The sequence below is a fragment of the Argiope bruennichi genome, chromosome 9 (assembly GCF_947563725.1).
Source record: "Argiope bruennichi chromosome 9, qqArgBrue1.1, whole genome shotgun sequence".
Lineage (NCBI taxonomy): Eukaryota > Metazoa > Arthropoda > Arachnida > Araneae > Araneidae > Argiope > Argiope bruennichi.
The window spans coordinates 102,020,365-102,045,380 of NC_079159.1; the positions used below are offsets into that span (position 1 = coordinate 102,020,365).

The window sequence follows — 25,016 nt, forward strand, 5'->3', positions numbered from 1 at the left end:
CTAAAAATATATATGTTGTATCAGTTAAAGCTAGCACACATGTTTACGCAGACGCAAAAATTGAAATGATGCTAAAAAATATTGTAACCAAATTTTTAGAGAATTTATGCAGATTTCTATTAAAATGCCAACAAACAGACAATAAATAAAATTCATATCCATATTGTGCATTATTTTTACATAGAAGTATTGAATAAAAAATATAATCGATAAATTTAAAAAACAGAAAACCAAGACAAAATATAATTTTTAGAATTGACTGTTCGTAATAAATTAAAAGTTGAACTTACAGAAAACAAGGGAAGATCGTGACTCAGAAACTTCGGCAAATTAACATCAGTTATTGATCGCAGTACTAAGATATCTTCACTTTCCTCTGGATATTTCAGCTAAAATAATAACTTTTTAGATCTACATCATTTTAAAGGTTAATTACAGCTCAATACAAAAAAATATATATAATTCAAAGTTTTTAATTTTGCATTAAATGAAAAGTCATAATCCACATTTAAGAAATAATATCCAAATAACAATTTAAAATTGGATATTGATTTATAAGGTCTGCAGATCCGAAATTCGCTTTCGCAAAGATAAATAGCGCACAAAAGGTGCATCTCTTATATATACTGCCTTGAGTGGAACCCCCTCAGCTCGCTTTAATATGTATGGTCGGGATATTATCCCTGATATCGTTATGGCTCTTTGACAATTAAAATTCATCTTTTCATGTCAGTCTGTTACTAGTATAAATTTAAAACGATATTCTCATTAACATACCCTCCAACATTAGTTACCCATCATTCTTACAGGCTTACATATAACGGATATCCACAAATTATTGAAGAATAGATATTTCCAAAGAATTTTAACTAATTAAAACATTACTTAAAATTATTTAACAGATATTTATTATTAAACAAATAAGTAAAAAACTAAATAAGTAAATAAATAAAGTTATTTAGTAAATAATTAAACAAATAAGTGAAAAAATGTTATGAAAAAATCACACAATACGATTTAATTGATCAAACAAATTAACATTAATTTTCAGATATTTACAATTGTTTTTATTAAATAGTTAGCACTTGTATTTTTTTAAAATTATCATTGCTCAGTTTAACATCATAGCAAACTCCCACACATATTTTGTAATGAGAAGATACTCCAGTGTTTTTGTATTTATGCAAGAACAAAATTCCGTGTTTTTTGTTGTTGTTTGTTTGTTTTTTATTTAACCCATCCTAAAAAAAAATTCACTAATCACCAGCATTGCTGTGAAAGACGATTGTCATAGAGGGCATTTTAGGCATTTTATGTAGTTTTTCACAATGTATCCGAAACTCCATAGTTTTCACCTAGTTTCCGTAGCAACTATAGAAATTCCGTAGCTATTGGAGAATATGCATTAAGTTTGGTTTGGTTTGGTTATATTAACGTCCTGTTTGAAGCAACACTAGAGCTATTTTGGGGCGGACCTCGTCATTTTGAACCACGGTCAGATGACGAGGACAACACCTGAGCTGAACCCCCGTCTCCACACCACACCACACCAGCGGGAGGACATTTGGTCATGACGGATTTAACGTGCAACATACCGCTTTACACAACGGTTCTTCGGTGGAATCGGGTCACGAATCTGAAACCCTCCGGTTCCGAAGCCGAGACTTTACCGCCAGGCCACCGCGGCCCAATATGCATTAAGTAAAATTTAATGTAGAGTCATATTTCTAATGACAGAAGAAAACCATATAAATAACATGTTACAGTGAAAAGTTCTTTAACACTTTCGATAAAAAAAAAAAAAAAAACGCGTATACCGGCTCGAAATTCCCTCTTTTTGGACTTATACGGTATGCAAAAGCGCCACGGATTAGTAAATAAATTCAAACAGAATTATCGAGAGAAGCACGAGTTTGATTTATGAACAAAATTTACAAAATTTATTTTACATTAAAAACAAATATATATTTTTTTTAAAAAATTACTTTCAAGTGTTTTTTGTAATGTAATAACTGCTAACAAGTCGTGTTGGTAGATTAAAGACCCTTTTCCGTTGTCTTTACATTTATGGTCATAAATCTGCCATCTGACCAATTGTAGGGCCACTTTCGCTTGTGGACAACGATCGGGAGCTTCCAGCAAATTGTGGGTAAAATTAACAGACATGAAAGAGCCCCGAATAAATAAAGGGAAAGAGTGTAAAATGTGCCAGATTCAAGGCACGCACTAGCTATGAGAACGGAGCTTAATGAACAAAAGCCTTAAAAGAACTTTTAAAACCACAGAATTGAAAATCTACCATTAAAGCCTTCTTTCATAAATAAAAATCATGCCGATAGCTGATTTCTCTATCCCTAAATTTCAATTTCCTGAACGCAAATATTAGGATTAAAGTGACAGTATGTGACAAAGTTAAGATGCACAGAGTGATTCGGAAATATTTGTTTCTTGGCATTAGAAGAATTTAATGAAAAATATATAATAATTAAAATTTTACTTTCAAGTTCCCAGCAGCGGTCAGTACAGATTTAACTGCTCTCATTCCATAATCGTAATGGCTTTGAGAAGATAACTGCTCCGAACATAAGCGGTAAGTGGCGACAATTTTAACAGCCAACGGCCTGGCATTGACGAAACCGCAAGAATACAGAACTATTTCGGAGATCAGAGCATAATCGGGGACCATCATAGCGACAGGTCTAAACAGTGCCTGAAAGAAAAGAAGAAAAGAAAAGCTTATCGTATAACACATTTCAAATTATTTATTTTAAAACATTAAAAAAAATTAAAATTGCGATTTCAATTCACTAGAAAGCAAGAAACTGATTATCTGATATTTGATTCGAATACATGGGAAGTAATGTCATTTTATTTGGTGCCAGAAACGAAAATGCTTTCAAAATTCACCGATAGATTCTTTCTTTAGAATCTTTATGAGAAATACTCACAAAAGAAAAATTGGCTAGGGGAAAGCTCTCACACGAACTCACCAAACATAAAACTAATGTTAGCTGTAGGGAAACAACATTCTTCTAGAGCAAAATGTTAAATAATGATGAGCAAACAATAGTACATGCGAACAACAATAACGTTCAGGATAATTTTATGAAAAAGAAAAACAAACACATCGAATTTCCAAGAAATGTTTCATGTCTACCGTTTTTCACAGCATTGTTTTTAATTACGAAACAAAATACCTTCTCATGGTAACAAATGTTTTCTTCCTTATTTGTTTATTTACGGTATTTCAAGGACTCAATTTTATAACAGCAAGCAAGATTATAGGATATAAAACTGGCCGAGAGAAGATACCAGTTCATAAGATACCAGATATATTAATAGAAAAACTTAAATACCATAACATAATCTTCTGATTCTGAACACAATTTAATATATAGTAAAGCAAAAAGAAAATTTACCAAATTATAAACGAAAACGACATAATTAAACGGGAAAATTTACTTTAAAAATAAAATTAAACAAATTCTACAACAAAAAGCCTTTACTAAACTTTTTAAGGGAAGATCATTTTTTTTTATTTAAAAAGTATAGATTTAATTTGACTGGTATAAAGAAATTATGTTCTTTTTTCAATTTTTTACCGCGGAATCGCAGCACACCAAATACTTTTAACGTTTAAAATGTTGTTTTTTTAAATGGAATATCTCAGCGCATTTGATTATATCCTGTCTTTCAGTTTCTTGACGCTAAAATTTAAATTTAGAAACAAATTTGTGAAGTTAGCGGACAAAATGGATGAAGTTTTAATGAAGAACGCCAAAGTGTTCACGATGAGAAACGAATTAGGAGACAGTCTCTGATTGATAATTTGCTTATAGAAATTGAAGAAAAGATTAAGGAGAACAGAAGATGCATCATTATACATTGTCAATGCCCTTTCCTTACAATTCCGGTTCACTTCGTCACTATAAGCAAAATCTTTCTGCGATGAAGGAAAAATGTCTACTAAAGTCCATGCTGAGCTATAATAAATGTTTCAACAATGGTGGCAATTATGTTGAAACACAATAAAAATATTTTTCCAATTATCCTTTTCCTTTCTTTAATTACTTAACAGAAATTAGTTTCCGAATATTTTCCATATATGTAATTATTATGAGAACAAAAATGTATGAGGTGAAATGGGCTTATTATTCTAAATTTTTTTCATATTTATTTCTTACTGAAAACTACTTTTCGCTTTGATTAAATATTTTAAATTAATTCATTGTAATAATCATTTATTTTAACAACTGCAGCATGAAAAAAACGACTAATGTTACAAACTGCAGTATGACAAAAAAAAAATTTAAATTGGAAATGTTTATAAAACAATGTTTATCATTTAGTTTGAAAAAACTAAAAGAAAACAAGAACATTTAAAAAAAGGCGAAAGAGTAAAAGAAGACATTTTTAACGGAAACTTTAGAAGTCTTAGAAGAGAAAAGACTGGCATTTTGAGAAATCTAAATATAAAAACTGTTTCAAATCACACAGTTTTTACAAAATTTATTCTAAAATCTTTTCTTAAGAAACATTTATCAAAAAGCAAAAACCCAAAGCTAAAATTCTAGAATTGATTTCAAACCTAATGGAAATGCTCATTGTGGTGATAAAGCAACAGCTTATTTTACCGGTAATCATTCAATAGATGAGTTTGACAAAATAAAATCGTGTCATCAAAAAGAGACATACATCTTTTTTACAACTGTAACACATATTCTGGAAGTTTTATCTTTAAGAAGAAAAAAAAAATTAACGCTTTATGACTATAATTGTTCAAATATTAGAAGTAGGATGGAATTTTATGATAGGATAATTGAATGCATTGATTTGGAAATTTTAGATATCGGTAATCAAAACTAGGAGAAGTAGATAGATTGGAAAGGCCACGATTGTCAAGAGAAAATCAAATAAAGAAGGCTGCTCGGTTTAAACTTGTATTTTCAACACATAGATCACCATACCCTCTGCAGATTAATGGAGAACAAATTTTTGCCAGAGAATCAAAACAGTCCATAATCTCAACCCAACTAATCATATTGCAATTACACTTTAAGATATATTTTTAGAGTCTGGAAACACAATTTCATAAACCAAGTTCAAAATCATCTAATATGTACCATTGCAGAAATAATTTTGGAATAGTTTTGCACCTTGCAGATGGAAAATAAGGCATTGAACGTAGTACAGCGAAAGAAAAGGAGAATTTAAGTGTTAAATGACACGTTCAGCTACCATTATCATGTGAATGCAACATGGCATGAATTGATTTCATTATTCACTTATTTGAATTTTTGAAAGCAATGCTTAAATCTGAATTTCAAGTTTATCAGAAATGAAGTCAAATAATTCCATGGATGAAAATCATAGCACAGTCACGGTTTATTCTTTTCTTATTTATTTGTCGCTTCTGCATGAAGAATGAAGGTTACATATTACACATTCTCAGAATTCCTGATTCAATAACATTCAATTGGATTTCTACGTATCTTATTTTTTAATGTTTATACCATTTGATTCAGACTGAATTGCATACATAATTCCATTTAGTGCAAAACTATACCTTGTTGTTACTGCTGTTAGATGAGGTTAACAAATATTTGTAATTCCTGTTTTACAATAACTGTCGAAGAGATTTTAGACTGCCTGAAACTATCGAAGTACTTTCCTTTCTCTTTTTCCGCTTGAGTTAACTGTGCCCATATCTCTAATAGACAAGCAATAGCCCATAAACACAAATTATATATTATTTCCAAGGCGATTAAAACAAAACAAAAAGACATTCTAAAAAATTATAGAAACTTTAAAGCAATAATAAAAGACTGTTCAATATTTTGATACAAACTTTATCTTACTTTTAAATTATCTGGCAATTCCGATCTTCCAGCATATCCAGGATTCATCGTGATGAAAACAGAGCAAGTAGGGTTTAATTTAATATCTGTGCCTTCAAACAGTAACGTTTTCACACCTGCATTGATGCCTCTTTGGATAGTCAAAATTTGTTGAGCAACAACAGAAAGCACTTCCAAGTCTATTCGGTTGAATTCATCGAAGCATGACCAAGCTCCACAAGAAGCAAGACCCTAAAAAGAAGTAGAATGTTTTTAATTTACAATATAATTTCAATTTTTTTTATCCTCCAGTGTATCCATATTTTTTACTGCTATAAGTAAAGTGAATATTTTTAAATTAAAGTTATAAAATCTTTTGTCAGGCAACTTTATTTTAAACTAAAGTGAGAATAACAATCGGAACATATAATTTTAAAATATCGTAGATTTTCAAATTTTTGATATTTACTAAAAACTAATTTTTTCAAAAATTTATTCAGAATTTTAAAGACTAATTAAACACATATTTCATATTACAATTGAATTGGGAAATAAATTAATAAAAGTATTTAAAACATCTGTAATATTTTCATTCAACATGCATGGCGATACTAAAGATTAAAAATCTTTTCTCTACATATAATTATAATTTTTAATTCAAAAGACTTTGTCTATTCAATTATCACTAAAATTTATCTTACACTCTATAGTGTTTTGAGCAAAATTTGAAGGAAACCTATTCAGTAGAAGCTTCAAACAATTTATGAATTTTCATTTTCAATTATACCAGTTCAATTATACATATATTATTTCATCATTTCTGATGTTTGAATTTCCCTGTACATTCCCTGATATTTCCAGGTTTTTAAAGACATTTCCCTGACTTTTTTCGAATGTATTTAATACCTCAAAATGATGTTGCTTTCTTTTCTTTCATTCTTTCTTAATTTATTACGTAATATGTTCTTAACTGTATGTGAAAAAAAATACTCTAGTCATAACTAAATAAATGTAACTAATAAACTCTTAACTAAAATAAATGTAAAATAAAATTTAAAGCTCAAAAAACATCATTTTCAGATCAATTATATAAAACGCTACACTACAATAACAGCAAGGACGATGCTACATACCCAAAATTTCAATCCATCAGAAATTTAAATATTAATTTCCCCCAATCTGGTGAATGTGTAGAGTCGTGGATGGGATGTTTGTAACTATCAGTAAATGATAGATTTTCATTTGTTGCCAATGATTTTTCAAATTACTTATGTATTTCTAGCTATGGAAATATACCAGTGAGTCGTCAGTTTCGATAAGAATAACGATTTATAAAAATTTCCAGTTTTAGAATACATTTCGCTGATTTTTCCTGATCTCCTGGAATTTCTCGCCGAATCTCAGTTTTCCCAAATAGTTTTTTTTTTTTTTTTTTTTTTTTTTTTTTTTTGTCGTGTGACTATTATAAGCCAAATTTTTGTCCGGATAAAGACCTCTGAGCACCCAAGGGCGGAAGTCTGACTTCTATGTCAAATGAAGATAGCACACACACACTCGCTTGCATAACCCTTTTTTACAGGGAGGCTCATTCACGCACCTCACAGAGAACAACCATGCCCGAACCAGGACTCGAACCCGGAACGCCTAGATCACGGGGAAGACGCGCTACCCCTAGGGCAGGACGCCGGCCCCAGTCGGCCTGCCACTCTATATACAGATAGTCACCTTGAAGAATTTCCCCAGGGCAATATAATCCAGTCCGTCGGAGCAGTTGAAGACGACGCACTGCTTGGCGACGGCTTTGGCCAAGTCTTTGGTGGTCTCCGTCTTGCCTGTGCCTGCCGGCCCTTCCGGTGCGCCACCGAGATGCAGATTGAGAGCACCGTAGAGTGTGCGGTAGCAACGATCTGTCAGCGGTGTGATCACCAGGCGGCCGGAGTTGCCCAGATATTCGTAGCCATAGTCCAGGTACGAATTAATCATCCGAGTGGTCATGTCACCATCCTGAAATAAAAAAAGTGCAGTAAAAAATAAGTGCAAGTAATAAAGTGCATGAAGTGTGCATATAAGTGTTCAATCGAAAAAAAAACAAAAACGGTTTGTAGCACAAAATTGCAATTATCTAATAATTTGTGTAAAATAAGACAACAGCAAAAATTGCATGATGATTTTAATATTATCATGTACAATAAGAATATGATGTTGTTTTGATTTGAAGTTCTTGAAGCCACAAAATGCACTGGCAGAAAATTGGCGTTTTATTGTTTTTGAGGCATCAGTTTTTCGCTCTTGGAGTTATTAGAAAATGATAAAGCTGTCACATTTGGCGGTTTATCGTCAACAAAAGTTGCAACTTGGCGCGAATGTCCACTATGTACCGAATTCTCTTATCTGGCCAGTAAAATGCAGGAACGTAAGAAGTTATATACAATTTCTTTTTAAATTTTATATTTTTATAGCTGGCAAAAAAAAGTTTTGGATCTCAAACGATTTTGACATTGGGGAACTAAAAAAAAAAATCATCGCTTTTCTAAAAATTAAACATTGCACAATGCAATAGTGTGATAATTCCAAACCAATTTAAACCGAATTTTTGCACACAAAAAAAAGGAAAAAAAAAAAAAAAAATCTGGCCTCGAGGGAAAAGTTATAGAGCTCGACCGCTTTTGAGATGAAAAAAAACCCATCGCTTTTTTAAATATTGACGCATGCATAATCTGATAGTTATGTGATTGCTTCAAACCAATTTAAACTGGTCAATGACTTAAAATAATAACACAAACAATGACTTTAAAAATAATGTTTTCACATGATAACTTGAAATTTGCGATAGCAGATTTCATTTATTTTTAATGTTTTGTTTTTTACTAGAAATTAATTCAACAGCAGAGCTCCATTCCAATTTAGAAATTCATTGCACATCTTCAAGAAAGTTTCTATTTTTTAAACAAAAAAAAAGGCTTTATTTTTATGGGCCTAAAATCTTTTAAAACATAAACGAAAAAAAAAAAAAAAAAAATGACAATATTTAATTTCACAATGCGGTCCTCCAAGAACGATGTCAGCCAGCCGCAAAATTACAGGATAAATTTTTATCTGCTTCTAATTACAACTTCAAACTTCTTTTATTAGAAAATTTACACGAATGGAACTTTGTTCCGAATACTTCTAAGCCTTCTTTTACAAGCCTTAAAAAAACAGTTTAAAGATAGTCCAAAAGCAAAATTAATTTTAAATACCATTGGTTAAGTAATACCATAAGCACTACTTACAATCCAATAATATCGCATTTGGGATAACCAGGCAAAATCTTCATCCGATGAAACACCGTCATTATATAAACTTTCCAGCACATCCCTTGCGTGGACGTCTAAAACAACAAGAGCACCCAGAGTGATGCGATTCTGTTTGGAAAGTCGCCCTCGAACCAGAGCGACGATCTTCTCGATTTGCTCATTATTCTTTTGCAAATATTCTTGCAATGCCTGGAAGGTCAATCCAAAAATATATTAGTAAAATTTACTCAAACAAAGAAGGATGTCACTGAAAAATAATAAAAATAAGTAAATAAATAAAATAGGGAATGTTCACCCGACAGTTTTCTTATACACATCCCGTAAGGACATCGCTTATCATTGCTTAACAAACAACACCGACTATCTCTATTTCCAAATTTCTGTCAGACAGAGGAGAGGGAAACGCAATTTTCCGCAAAAAGTTACGAATAGTCCCGACCTTTTATTCACATTTGATATGAGTATGGGGCTGCATTGTTCAAACTTAATATAAAAAAATAGTATTAAAAATTCAGTTTCTCCTTTTTTTTTTTCTAACAAAATTTTAAAAATTGAAACAGATGACGTTGTTTGTTAAGCGGAATCATAATGTACTGTTAAAAATTACCATACGATTACAAATACAAAATTAAGCGATCGAACATTGTCGAATGTAAAACAACATCCTAAAACTCTTTTTAATCGACAATTTACAAGATTCCATCTTAATTCAATTTATTTTTAAATTCGTCAATTTTTTTAGGGCAGTATAGGAGCAGAAAAAGTAGGGAACGTGTTGTGAAAATACTTATACTCCGGTTCAAAAATAGGATCAAATCATTAATACAAGGAGTGTCCGAATGAAAAGGTACTAAACGACACTGTGGATATAAATGAAAACTTTTTCAAAGTATACACTATAGGCCTGAGTACAACGATCCCACTGATTTAAGAGCCGAAGGATTCCTTTTCGCAGAATTCCTGTGACCGTGACGAGACCCAGTCCTTCATAGCGTCCTTGAGTTCTCCGCCCAAGGTCAGCTACTTACTGAATTCTTCGAGCACAGAACCATTAACTCCGATGTGAAACACTTCGAAGACTACGCAAGTCCATCAAAAACAAAAGATCGGGGCTACTCATGGAGGGTCTGGTTCTGCTCCATGAAACGCTCATCTACACATTTCCAGGGTCACACACGTGGAACTGGCCAAGTTAAAGTGGGAGCAACTCGATCATCCGCCCTATAGCCTGGATATGTCACCCTGCGATTTTCATGTATTTGGTACTCTGAAAAAACATCTGAAAAGAAAGCGCTTTAACTCGGATGGCAAACTCAAGGACGCTGTGAAGGACTGGGTCTCGTCACGGTCACAGGAATTCTGGAAACAAGGAATCCTTCGACTCGTTAATCAATGGGATCGTTGTGCTCAGACCTATGGTGTATAGTTTGAATAAAGTCTTCATTTATACCCAAAGTGTCGTTTCGTATCTTTTCATTTGAACACCCATTGTATATAGGATCAGATCATTTAATATATACAAAATGGTGGCATTTTACATTACAAAAATGACATTGAAAATTAAACATAATTGAACAATTAAAAATCAATTTTAATATTGCATTGACATTAAAATGATACAAAACATTTCACATCACAAAAATGAGGACAAAAATCCAAAGTAACTAAAAATTGAGGTTTTTTCGAAATAACGTAACACCTATACCATTTCAAGCAATTTACAAAACGAAACATTTATTGCAGGTAGAATTTCATGCTCTTAAATGTGTGCATTAATAAATATTTTCGAGTTACTAAAAAACGCAAAAATAATTCGTAGATTACACAAGTTTTCAGAAATTAACTAGATTTTCATGAATAAATCTGAAGTAAAAATACTTTTCTTCCGGATCTAACAAATAAACTAAAAAAATGGGAAACAGTGGGCAACACAGTACCTTTGAACCTCCTCTGATAGCCTCGTGCATTTCAGCCGTCCAGTAACTTTGTGAGCAGCACAAGACAGCCTGCCCAGGCCACTCGAGAACCCATTCGTCTCGTGGTTTGGTGGGATAGGACTCCAAAGCATCAGAGACAACCTAGATGCAATTAAATTTTACTAATTTTAAAGATAAAAGTGTATAAGCGTTCCTGAGTGTCTATCTCTGTGTGTGCGTGTTCCTGCTCTACAGATAAAAATACTTTTACCTGCAGTTACCAATATGGCACCTGTATACCTTAGAGAATGCGAAAGAACAACTCGGAGCGATGTTTTTTAGAAATTTTAATTAATTAAAAAGGTTGAATTTTTGCTTTCTTCTATAGTAAATAATATATAGAAATAAAAAAAATGTGTTTTAATTTTATCAATTTAAGAGTCTTGCAAATTTTCCTGAATTTTAGCAATGTTTCAAAAATAATTTTTTGCTTAATTTCACTGAATTGCGCTGTTTCCCTTAAAATTCATATCTTTTTCATTGTTTCATAAAATGTTTAATCGGCTGAATTTTTTTCTATTTTACAAGCCATATAAAAAAGTGAAGTTATAGTACCGCAAAAATTAGAAGATAGAGGAAACAAACTGCGATGATGTCATGGGAATATCCTCCATCAGAACCGTTCATATACACAATGAATACAACAACACAATGAATCTGAACTTCACACAATGAATATGAAAATCGATGACTATTAAAATAACATGGTTTTAATGTCTGACAATTTAGCGGAATCATGGACATGAAATTATGTCTAAGTAGTTTAATCGAAATTAAATGCAACCAATCTCCCCAGCGAACTAGCCGGTCGCCAAAGGCAACTATATGATTAATAAAATAAATCAATGAAACCGCTTCGAAACTTTAAATTAGGTCCCGAGAGATCATTTACAAACTTTAAAGGACGGTCAGTGAACTGGGTTGTTGTGCTAATGCAAATTTGCATCGTAAATTTTATCTGGCGTATCCTTTCCTTTCATTTAATTTCTTACCAAAAAGGAACCCATATTCTGTCACAAAATTAGTTTCTTTCCGTATGAAAAATCTGCCATAAAGTGTGTATATGTAAAGTTCATAAAGTATTTGTTTCTCAACAATCTGCATTCATATGAAAAATATGATGGAGAAATCGATCGTTTTATTGTTGGCTCTCATTAAACAGTCAATAATCAGGAATTATTGTGCCTATATAATGAAATTATCATCACAGTATTAAAAACAGCGATGTTACAGAATTATTACGACAATGGCTACCTAATGGCAGCCTCGGCTTCCAGACTAATGTCTCGATTCTTCGAAGAAACCGGCATCAGGCAAGGATCCAAAAATTCGCTGGTGCACGTCAGCTCCCTCATCCAGCTATGCGATAAGGAAGCTTGGAGTATGAGCAGCCGGTTCAGATGTCGTTCTTATTATCTAATCACATTTTAAAATGAGGACTGCCAAAAAATAGCCCTCAAGCTAATTCCAATATTAATCTGAATTTGTTTGACTAAACTGGACCGTATAATGACGAATGTATATATGTAATGATATTTTAAACTCTAATTTCAATTTAATTAATTTCCAAGGTTTTATCTTAATTTAGCCCACAGTAACTTCATTCTAAAATATTCTCTTATTTCCTGATCCGATTCCTCGGTTTCTACTTAATTAATTCAAGAGAAGCTTTATAAAATTGCTGAATTAGCTAAACGCCGACACATTCACATGCTCTGCGTGAAGGGCTAGAAAAATGTTCAATAAGCACATTCTTTTTTAAAAGATCCCTGTATTTCCCTTACTTGTGATTGACATGCGTCAGAAATCCCTATCAGAATCGTAATAATATATCAGCACTGTAAAAAAATATTTTCCCTATCAATATCTCATGTTATATAAGACGAGGGATAATTTATTTCTCTCTTCTTCCCCACTTCTGCTTTTGTGTCACGCAGAGAGCGGACGTGCCTTGTCCGTGCCATCTTGTAAATAAATCATGCCTGCCTCCCGGAAGAGAATAAATCGAACTTAAAAATACAAAGTCTCTTCACTGCTTGTCGCACCTGCATTCTGCTTCAAATAAAATAATCCTTACATATATATTTTTTGATCAGGCATTATTTTTTTAAATATTTAGTTACTTGACCCATCTATTAAGTACAATCTTAGTAAATATTGAAAAATAATTTTTTCAACATTTCATTTCGTTTACTTTTTTAATGCTTGACAACATGTAGGATTCCAATTCTAATAACCACTTCTCCACTTGTCCACGAGCACTGACAACGGATATGACGCCGGTCAGCTCAATGACTTCTCCTTCGCTGCTTTCCATGTGAGTAATGTCTAAATTTTCTAAAAATTGCAATTTTGCTATTCCTTCAAAACACTTCTTCAAATGTGGTTGAACCCTGCGCATAGAAAAAATATTCAGAAAACAAATATGTAGCAATCTTAAAACTGCAGACAAAACTAATATATGACAAGAACTATGCACAAAATATCTAATTTTAAAATTAACTAAATTTTCAAAATCCAACTTTAAAATTGGATTTTGAATCTTGAGTAGAAAGAACTCTAATTAAAATTCTGAAGAATCCAATATTAAGTAGAAAGAATCCTAATTGTAAATGAAACTGTTAATTTTCAAATATGAATTGTATAATTGAGAATTGTTTATTTACTAGCTTAACAAATAACTAATAAGATACATTTTTAACATAATAATTAAATGATTTGGAGAATCGATAAAAATTATATATATAATAATAAATTATCAAAACAAATGTCTATATTTATTATACATTCGTATAATAAATATAGTATTGGAATGTTAATAATGTTCTTTAATGATGTATTAATTTTACATAAATAATATTTTTAATTTGACTCATGGTTCGCTTATGCTGAAACAGCTTTTTATATCAGCTCAAAATAAAATGTATATTTATGTTCACTTGTTCTTTCGAAGGGATTATTTTGCAATTGCTATATGTGGATACAATGCTTGCTAACAGATCCAGATTATAAAATAAATTCAGAATGTATTAGAAAATAGAATAAATTGCACTAATACCGGTATTTTAAGTGTTTCATGAAATTTTCAATAAAATAAGCTAATTGGACATTCCTATAATAATGCAATGAATATTGGGCTTTCAATCAGAATTAAAGCAATTATGATATCAAATGCGTAGAGACGAAATTCAGCCTTAACCCTTTATTTCCCGAATTATTTTGCCCTCAATTTAACTTTATTTTTGAACCAGTTGTTAAGTTTCTTTGCAGAATAATCCCAGGAAATCCAGGAAAATGTTTTAATTAATAGAAATATCTTAATTAATTTCATTAATAAATTAAATATTTTTAATTTCTACATTTAGCTTATATTAACTACTTGCTATCTGGATTACATTCTCCGTGTTCTTTCGAATAAAATCAGAAAAAATAATCATATTACGAGGATATAAGCCAGATTTCAATAGTACTTTTAAGTGTCGTCAGTAAATACAGAGTTATAGAAATAAAATTTAAATTTCTTAATTTTAGAAGAATAAAAGATTCTCACACAGAATAAACATTCAAATATATTTACTATCAAAGGCATGTGAAAAATTTTGCACGAACATATATGAAACTAAAAACGTTATCGTCATGTCTAACTAAAATTCAGACTAATATTACAGAAGTAGTCAATGAAAACGCACTTTTTCATTTTTTAAGAATGCAATATTATTAATTTAAACTGGCTATGTAGTATTATAGAAAAGATGTTAATTTTGATCATAATTGTATTTCCGCTTCTACTTTCTCGTACGTGAAGTATAAAAACTTGTTGTTGTTGTTTCTAATGGCACTTGCCATGGACAAGCCCGCTGTCGAAGACAGCCGATTTAAGCCTCAAGGGGAACGCCTCTTGTTTCAATAGTAGCACCATCTAGGGCCAAGAGTACGACTTAGCTACACAGACGTCACAACCCTTTTTACGGGGTGGACTTCATTCACGCATTTCATTCACTCAACCACAGATCGTAATTTAGACCTGAATCAGAGAACGATCACCCCTGATCCGGTACCCCCAGTGGTATTACTCTCGACATGGAGGACTTTGTGACCACGACAGATTTATACGTGCGCCAGCCACCAAGCACGCGGGGAATCTTCGGCCGGCGGGGTTCGAACTCGCAACCTAAGGGACGCGAATCCGACGCTCTACCAACCAGGCTATCCCGGCCTAGTATAAAAAAAAAACTAAATAATGCAATTGTCAAAATAATTTAAGCTCGAGATTGTGGTGAATCATCCCATTTCAGACTTCCTTGAAACAGAAAAACACATTTTTGGATTTATGCCTGGTTCTGTATAAACACCATAAAAAAAAATATTTTCAGTAGGACGACTGAAATTGGTATTTGGATTTTAAACTGAGCATAACTACAAAACGAAAAGAGCTGGATGGATGACATTTAGTACATGATTTCACTGTCGAAGGATTATGTCATGTTTTAAACCATAACGTCAAAGGATTATATTATTCTGCACATGAATGTAAACACAATAGCTAAAAAATACACCGATTTAGGTAAATGAAACTTGGTATGTGAGCGTGTTGCTAAAATTGTAGTTCTGTGTAATTTTAGATTTTAATCAATAGAAAAAAAGAGCACCCAAAATACACACACGGTTTTCTTCACTGTACTAGGAAGCTCAAATTTCTCATGAATGAGATTATGAAAATAAAAAGCTGAGCACTTGTGGCTATCACAACCTTGCTCGCCCAAAATGTTTACGCTTTGGTAAAGGATAATACGTTTCTTCGAGAATATGCGAGAAACTTTAAAGAAGACCACTCCCACTGTTTGCTATTATTTCAATTATAAATAATTGAATCAGTCTCCCATATAATCTAGAATAGTGCGTTTTCTTTGGCCACTAATGCGTTTGGCTTAACTTCAATTTAAGAATTAGGAAACTATATAAAATTATCTGTGCAGCTACAACACATGTAATAATTGTAGGAATAGTTTACTTTTTAGGATCCTTCGTTTCTGACAAAATTTCGAGAAGTTCGTCGTTAGATAAGAAAAAGAATCTCGGAAAGAAAAGTCTCTTTTTTTCCAAATAATCATTCAAACCCTGTGAAATTTTAAAATATAAGAGGAGGAAACTGTAAAATATAAACATGTAGTAATACAGCAATAAAGATAAAAATCTAGCTAAGAGCTTTCAGGACATAATGGCATAGCTCATTTATATAATGGAGTCATTTCATGCTTATGTGTTACATGCAAAGTGAGCGGTGGAAATTTAATTTTGGAATCCACAGCAAATTGAACAAGGAGAGGGAGGGAAATGAAATACAGAGTAAAATAAAAAGCAATTAGATGAGACTATGCAGTTTTATTTTTAATGAAATTGTAATGTCGCATAAATTAACTCCATTGAATTTTTAATAATATGTTCAGACGCAGAAAAAAAATATTCTTAAGTTTCAAAAACTTTAATTAATCTTAGTTTTTAAAATACCAATATTTTATTTTTAAATTTGCTTTAATTTTTGAATCAGAAATCTTTGCAGACAAATTTTTCGAATAATACAATAATTGTAAAGACTTTCTTTAAACATTGAGAAAAGCTTCCCAGGAAAATTTTCCTTAGTAAATATTCCGCTTCTTACTTTATTTATTTATCAAATTAATTTTATTATAGAGAGAAAAACACTTCATATTTTTTCCTTGTTTGTTTGTTTGTTTTGTTTCTTATGGCACTTGCCACTGACAAGCCCGCTGTTACGAAGACAGCGATTTAAGCCTGAGGGGGGCGTCTCTTATTTTTTTATAGCAGCGCCAACTAGGGCCAAGAGTACGACTTTGCCACTCACGCATCATTCATTCGCTTGCACAACCCCTTTTTACAGGAGGGCACATTCACACATCTCACAGATAGAACAACAGAAGAACAACCATGCCCATACCGGGACTCGAACCCGAGACGCCCAGATCACGGGGAAGACGCGCTACCCCTATGCCAGGACGCCGGCATTTTTTCCTTGAATCGTTTTATTTCATTTTAATGCAATGCAAAAATTTGTTTAAAAAATCTGATCAATAAAAAAAGTTAGATACCTAAAGACTTACAGCATAGCAACAAGTCTGTTCAACGCAAAAATGAAATATAAATATGTCTAAATTATAATTATAATCATAGTGAGACATTGACCGTAACTTAAAATCAGATGGAAAAATGAATTCTTAAAGATGATTCTCAGATGTATTGCATTTAAAATAAAATAACCAATCTGTAATTAGAATTAATGTAACAATGATGATAGTAACTTTAAATAAGGAAAGAAAAAAGCAAGAATTTAGCTTCATTTCAATCGAAAATCCTTTTAAATGTGAGTTTTAATATGTATAGTGTCCAATAGACAATAGCTTATTTGATGGCTCAATAACTAATTTCTAGACTGTTAGAGAAAAGCATATTTGTTCATTCGGAAAAATGCTTTAAATAATGGGAAAATTATACTTTGTAATGATTGATAAATAAATTCTAAGTCCTAAAAAAACTAAAAATTAAAATTTTATACAACTATTCCGGTCTATCCACCGTCTTTAGTAAAATGTTTTCAACACACAAATATTATTACGGTTTAGTGTTTAATTACATTTATCATTCGTACATTTCTGGAATGGTAATATTAAATTGTTTTCTACAGATATTTTTATTTATTGATTTGTTTATTTTCATTTTTAATATGTAGAATAAAAACAAAGATTTTGAAATCAAGCGCAGTAATTAAATATTGTCTTTTAAAGTTTTCTGCAATTTCTTTCACAGTTTAACTTAATATTCCCTCATATTTTATCAATTTTAAAATTTTTAATGTTCTCCAATTCGCAGTCATCTATATTTTTGTTTGTTAATTTAAATTCACTGAATAAGATTTTACTTAGCTTATAAGTTTTTATTGCATTATTATGTGCCATATGTCAAAACTAAAATTGTTGTTTATACCAATGCAATTAAGTATTAATTATTGTTATTAGAGTTAAGGGTATAAAAACTCTTAAGGGACTGAATATATGAATTCGGAAACTGTTAAACATAAAAGAATAAGTGTTTTTTTTTACAAACAAATAAAATGGAAAAATGCAGGCGTAGTCATAACTAGTTTTTATCATCTACAACTGAAACTCAAATAGAAAGTGCAACAGCAGAAACAGTAACCGATACGAATTCGCTGTATAGACTATTCACAAAAAATAAAGATAGTTCTTTCGCAAAATGCATCTTAACTTCACACCTTTAGACTTTTTTAGATGTTTTTATTAACTCGCTTTCTTCTCTCTCTGTTTATTTGTTTGGTACAAAGTTGCAATCGATTTTAAGCTAACTTCCCGATAATCATAGCTCAGAAGTGGACGGCAATACAACATTAACTAGCGTTCTTGTTTGTTCGCTTAAATTACCGACAGATAGCGCCATTTTAAGTCGTTAGCTCATCAGGAAGTCAGTTTAAAAGCGATTGCAAAATTTCATAAACTCGAGTATAAAAAGCAGAAAATATTTTCTTAAATTTAATATATCACGCTTTTAAAACGGATTATACAGTATAAAATTATTTCTTCTAGCCCCAAATAAATTTGTAACTATATACAGATTGTCCTGAAAATTCATGATTGTGAATTTTTAGAATTCATAATCACAAATTTTCATAATAGTCTACAAGGAATTAGAAATCTGTATGGTGAGAGAAAAAAATATTTTATACTTTTAGAAATTTTTGGAAACGTGTTTATTAAAAATAATGTATTTATTTCCTCTAGCATCAGCCTCATATCCAAATTTTTTTAAATCAAACTTGTAGTGAATAACTTTGAATAGATATGTAATATGGTTAAAAAGAGATTATTGCTTTTTTTTTTCACGAGGATTAATCATAATAAAAAAATAAATGCACAATTCAAAATCATAACAAGCAAGCTTTTATCTGAATCCTCACTTTTAAATAACAAAACGTTTAATGTTGTTATATGCACAAAATGTATTCTTAGTAAGCACAACCTGTACATTTTAGCTTTTCATTTTATATTTATTTCAAACTGATGTAAATAAATTTATACCACTGCTAATACATTTAATTTTACACACTCAATAAACTTTTTAGAAGAACTGTCTTCGGGATTTCAGTTATTGTCCTCCAAGCTAGAACTATCAGAAATCAAAAGATTTTAAGTTATATTTGCTTTGTATTTAAAGAAATATGCATCTAGATTCTATAAAAAAAATGATTCACTTCTTGGTACCTTTTGTATTAGATCCAGCAGTTCATTTGAGGTCTTTAGAGTGTCCAACATATTCTCAATATCTACAACTGCCAAAACATGACGATCTTCTAAAACTGCTTTCATCACTTCTCTCCAATTTTTATCGACGGTATTGAAACGTCTAAATAAAATAAAATAATTTTATAATATCTTGAAAGTTATGCAAGGATTAAATACAACTTATAATTGTGTTAACTACACCATATATACAGTCAGTCACAAAAGTCTACATACACCCGCTAATGTTCGCAGATCTAGCACTTTACTCATATTTTTGAATATACAACTTTATTTTCGTTAACATCTTGGGTAATATCTCATATCTAGCAAAAAAAAATTATGAACAAATTCGTTAAAATATAACAAAAATTAACAACATATTAAATTATATAGTCACAAAAGTCTACATACAGAGACAGAACAATACAAACTTTTAGAATTAAATGCCAAAAAATGTAACACTAATACTTTGTAGGACCTCCCTTTGAAGTAACAACTGCCTGAATTCGGTTTGGCATCGACATAACCAGATTTTTTGTCTTCTCAGATGTAATTTGAGACCATGCAAGCTCGATTGCCTTCTTTAGGGTTTCCTTGCTTGTTTCCGATTGCTTCTGAACTCTCCTATCAACTTCCTCCCAAAGGTGCTAGATGGGATTAAGGTCTGGGGACTGTGACGGCGAATGGAGCCGTTTAGGCGTTTTATAGAGTAGCCATTCCTTAACAATCTTAGCTGTATGTTTTGGGTCGTTGCCCTGCTGGAAGACAAAGTTGTTCCGAAGTCCCAATTTTTGAACCGATGGAAGTAGATTGCCTTGCAAAATCTTCAAGTATTCAAATCGATTCATTATGCCATCGATAAACACTAAATTGCCCACCCCAGCGGCCGCCATTGCTCCCCAAACTATAACACTGCCTCCACCGTGTTTCACAGTCGGAGTCAAATTCTCGGGATTCATTTCTGTGGGTTTTTTTTTTTTTTTTTTCCCTCCAGATTTTTCAGCGGCCATCACTCCCAAACACGTTGAACTTACTCTCGTCTGTAAAAACAACTGTTTTCCAAAAATTAAAATCTTGGTCAATATGTGCAGAAGCAAAATCAAGTCTATTTTGTTTGTTAGTAGATGAAATGAACGGCTTTCGTCTAGAAATTCTACCATTATAGCCGGCTGATCGAACAATTCTATGAACAGTTTCTGGATGCACTTTCTTTCCACTAGCTGTTGCAATTTGATTCGCTAATTTTGGAGCACTAATTTTCGGATTTTTCTTCACTTTTCTTACTATGGTTCTTGTATCACGATCATTAAGCTTCCTTGGACGACCACATCGATATTTGTTAAGCACATTTCCACGCATAACATAATTTCTGTAAATTGTTTGAACAGTTGACCGACTTTTTTTTTACAATTTTTGCAATTTCTGCATAAGATTTCTTTTCACATTTCATTCTTACTATCATATTTCGAAGTTCTAAAGATGTTTCCTTTCCCTGACTCATTTTGTTGAATTAACAATGTCAAAAAATCTCGGGAAATGAAGATTAGAATAGATAAGGAAACATGTAATCTCAAACTAAGACAATCTTCCAAAATAACTTCGCATGCAAATTTTTTTCCGTCCACCAATCAGGTGTATGCAGACTTTTGCGACTTGATAATTACTATACAAATCACAAAATTACCTAGAAATTATTATTTCATATTATTTTTATTATGGAAAACAAATTTTTTAGAGAAAACTGAAGGAGTGATATGATTTTTAAAATTGAAATTTAATTGCTTTTTGAGAAACCTTTATTTTGATCAGTGTATGTAGACTTTTGTGACTGACTGTATATTTTAAAAAAATGGAATATTGCACCTGAAACTCTCATATTAAAAATTTAAAGAAATACTAAGTAGAATAAAAATGATTTTCAATGTAGCAAAAACTAATTAGAATAAATGTTTCTTGAACTCATCTCCATAGCGCTTTTTATACTCTCAAATCTTTGAAAGAAATTTATACTACATTTACATTCCTAAATTCATACTCCTATATGTTTATTTTTACACAACATTCAAGCAGTAAAACAACAACAAAATGACGCAACTTATAAAAAAATTCATTTCAATATAAAAAATTTCTAAAAAATCTTTGATTTGATTTATAACATTTGAAGAAAAATTATTCATATAGAATTAAAAACTTTTAAGAATGGCATGTAAAAATACAATTATATTTTGACCTTCTTATGTAAAAATGTTGAAAAAATTTGTGAAAAATTCTGTGCATAATTACATAATTATTAGGTATTCTCCTTGTTATTTAAAACCAAAGTATTAGGGAAACATGATTAATGAAGCATATTTTTGATTGAAAACTCGCCGTCTATTCCATACTTATTAAATTATTTGTTTTTTAATGTAGCTATAAAAACTTTAAAAACCATAATAATAATCTTACATTTTTTGTTCAAAATCCCCATCACTAAATTAAGAAAATCTCTAAATTAAAAACGTTTAATTTTGATATCGTATTAAAGACTAATTGAAAAAATTACCAATAATTTTTCTCTGTTAAAAAATATAATTCAATACATCATCATACAAAGTAAATTCCAATTGAAATTTTATTTATGCAGAGAAGATACAAATTCTATAAACATTTATGCAGAGGAGATACAAATTATATAAAGAAAACAGATGACACTTTATCGTATAGGAATTTATATGGTTACAAGAAAAATTATTAATTTTTTTTAAATTCTTAACAAAAAAATAATAATGCAATGTTTTACAAAATTAAAATGGCATAGTCCATTAATATGTTGCACTTCTCTAATAGATGAGTGAAGGAAATTTAACTACAGAAAATCAGATTAAAATAGGAAGAAAAAAAAATTAATGCATAAAGTTGATTTAAAAATATTTTTATTTAATGAGAAATTTGTATATTGAATTATATGCATTTTTATTTCATAGTTAGATATATAAAATATCGCGAAAATACATCACTGAATTGTAAAGAGTGATAAAATAAACCAAAAATGAAACTCATTTTTTTCTTTGAAATATATGTACGAAAATGTCTTAAAAGAAATTATTAGGTCAAAAATAGGTTTCGAAATTGTGGAATTAGTTATAATTAAGAACAGTTCTCATGTGATTTGATTTAAGTAGGAGGGTAAATAATATGAATTACAAGAAAGATGTCTCAGATCAGAGAAGGTTGTCTCCAGACTAAACAGCAAAAAAAGTGTTAATTCCAATTATAATTTTTGAAAATACAAGGAATTCACATCTTGCTATCATGACATTACTACGTGGAGTTTGTTTTCTGACAGGTATTCACTATAATAAATGAGACTCATTAAAAGGATCATTGCGCTTTCATATCTGAGGATCACCAACGTCACTTTTAAGTCTTTCACATCAGATGCTCATTTTATGATTTAAAAAAAAATAGATTCCGACCTTTGAAAAGAAACTTTGCAGCATGATAATGTTCCAAGATTGATTTGTCTGGCATAATAGTATCAGTCGGTTATTCTGTACATAACGATTTTTTTATCATGAAATTTAAAATAGAATCCATAGTAACAACAATACTATTTAAAAGTAAATCAAGTTTGTTAAAAAATATTAAGCAATAATTAAGATTTATAATAATGATCTTGTTGATACCTACCCTTGTAGTGCAAGAAGTATTAAAATATTTATATTGATTGCTCAAATTTTTTGCGCGCGATTATAGAAGAAAAAAAAAGAAAAAGAAAAAAAAAACGTTGTTATAAAATCATGCTAAAATTTAATTTTGAAAAATGCATTAAATTCAAAGACAAAGTAAGTAAAATTGATATTACTGGAAAATTAATTTTGTGAATTTTAAAGGGATGTAACAATGGTTGTGTAATATTATTATTAAAATTTTGAAAATATTTCCAGTAAAAAATACCTAATATGCAAAAAAAAAAAAAAAAAAAGTTAAGATTCGAATTCGGCGCATGTAAGTTCAATGGTCTGCCCGCAGAATGCTTTAAACAATTTTTTTCATTGCAGGCGTATCAGATAATTTATAAAATGTATCCCTATTAAACAAACTCAAGTATATTTTAAAAGAAAGAGGGCCATTTTTTTTCATTCCAACATCCATTACATTTCAAAAAAACATACGTTACCTTCCTTCCTCCGGCATCTGGGCCATTATATCTGGTGAACTAAAGATAGGCTCCAAATACAGCCAAGTGGCTTGAACTTTCAGCCATTCGTCGATTATCTCTTGTAAAAGCATTAACTTACTCTCCCATGATCTGCAAATACAATTTATAACAAATTTGTACTTTGTGAATTCCATATAAAAAAGAAATTTCAGTTTTCTTTGGAACAGATATTTAATTTCTCTAATAAATTTTACAAAATAACTACTACTAATAAATATAAAAGTATAAATGTTCAAATGCTTGTCTTTAATCAATCAAGCTCGCTAAGGCATAATGGGTTAGACCTTTTATATACTGAACAAACATTTTATACACACCAGATTGTGATAAAAAGAATATATATAAATTAAACATAAAAAAAATGACGGCCCGTTAAATTTAACTGGACAACTGAAACAAAAACAAATTTCGTACTTGACTTTTCCTTCAATAGGTTTCACAGATGGCGAACCCCGCATTGTTTGAGTTTTTATTAAATGATCGTCGAGCAATAGTTGAATTTCATCCACGGAAGACAATATAAAAGTGCCGGATTCACGGAATGGTTTAACAGAGAACATCATCTAATGAGAAAATTCGTAAGTTAAAACAAAAAATTACATAATTTTTTACAATATTTAAGATAAATGTCACAGAGCTCAGTGTATAATATCGAAAAAGCACTACTAAATATTTCATTGATTTATTTATAAATACATTTACTGATATACCTGGCTTTGTTCGGGATAAAACACATTCTGTGATCAAAAGTTTTTGGTAACTTCCGGATTTCCACATTTTTCAGAATTTTTTTCATAAAAGTTGTAAGAGCAGCCTTTGAACTTTGAGCACGTAAAGAATATGCAAGAACTCACAATTTTTAGTGAAGATTTGGTCAGAGGGATTTACAGGATCGGTTGGAAATTGATGAAGATGATTGGAAATCATCACATTTAACAGAAAGCTGATAATGATTGTTGTTGATGTGAAAGCTGAAGTGGCTTTTAATGAAGTAAAGAAGAACATGGATAAATAAAAACTGCAAAAACAGCTATTAATACGAAGTATTCCTTTGTCCCTATGAAAAATTCCCATCTAATAATAAATGCAAATCTCGAAAGGAAATTGTAAAAAATGTGGGACGATCAAATAAATAATCATCTAACCGTATTTGATACAATTGTCCATTCAAGTTTTTAAGAAAATAAATTGTAATCGCAAAACGGATGCAAAACCGACAAAACTGAGGATTTACCACGCTTACACATAATCGGCTGCATAACAGGGAAACATTACCGAAAATGTATATCTTGTAACACATTTTAATCTGTAAGACCTATGTTGGCAGAATAGTATATATATTATAGTTTCAGAAAAAAAATATTTTGGCAATGAATTTTCCACATTTAATT

General features: G+C 30.8%; 1 protein-coding gene across 1 annotated transcript in view; it reads right to left on the bottom strand.

Annotated features, from left to right (window-relative positions):
* Positions 1–25,016, bottom strand: part of LOC129983797 (dynein axonemal heavy chain 7-like) — a 135,663-nt gene that overhangs the window by 67,986 nt on the left and 42,661 nt on the right. The window contains exons 17-27 of the mRNA XM_056093431.1: positions 24,040–24,188; positions 23,584–23,715; positions 19,401–19,542; positions 16,121–16,227; positions 13,304–13,502; positions 11,071–11,211; positions 9,110–9,322; positions 7,563–7,841; positions 5,859–6,089; positions 2,498–2,710; positions 291–389 (exon numbers count right to left, since the gene is read on the bottom strand). Coding sequence (XP_055949406.1) covers positions 291–389; positions 2,498–2,710; positions 5,859–6,089; positions 7,563–7,841; positions 9,110–9,322; positions 11,071–11,211; positions 13,304–13,502; positions 16,121–16,227; positions 19,401–19,542; positions 23,584–23,715; positions 24,040–24,188 — 1,905 coding nt within the window. The remainder of the gene's footprint in view (positions 1–290; positions 390–2,497; positions 2,711–5,858; positions 6,090–7,562; positions 7,842–9,109; positions 9,323–11,070; positions 11,212–13,303; positions 13,503–16,120; positions 16,228–19,400; positions 19,543–23,583; positions 23,716–24,039; positions 24,189–25,016) is intronic.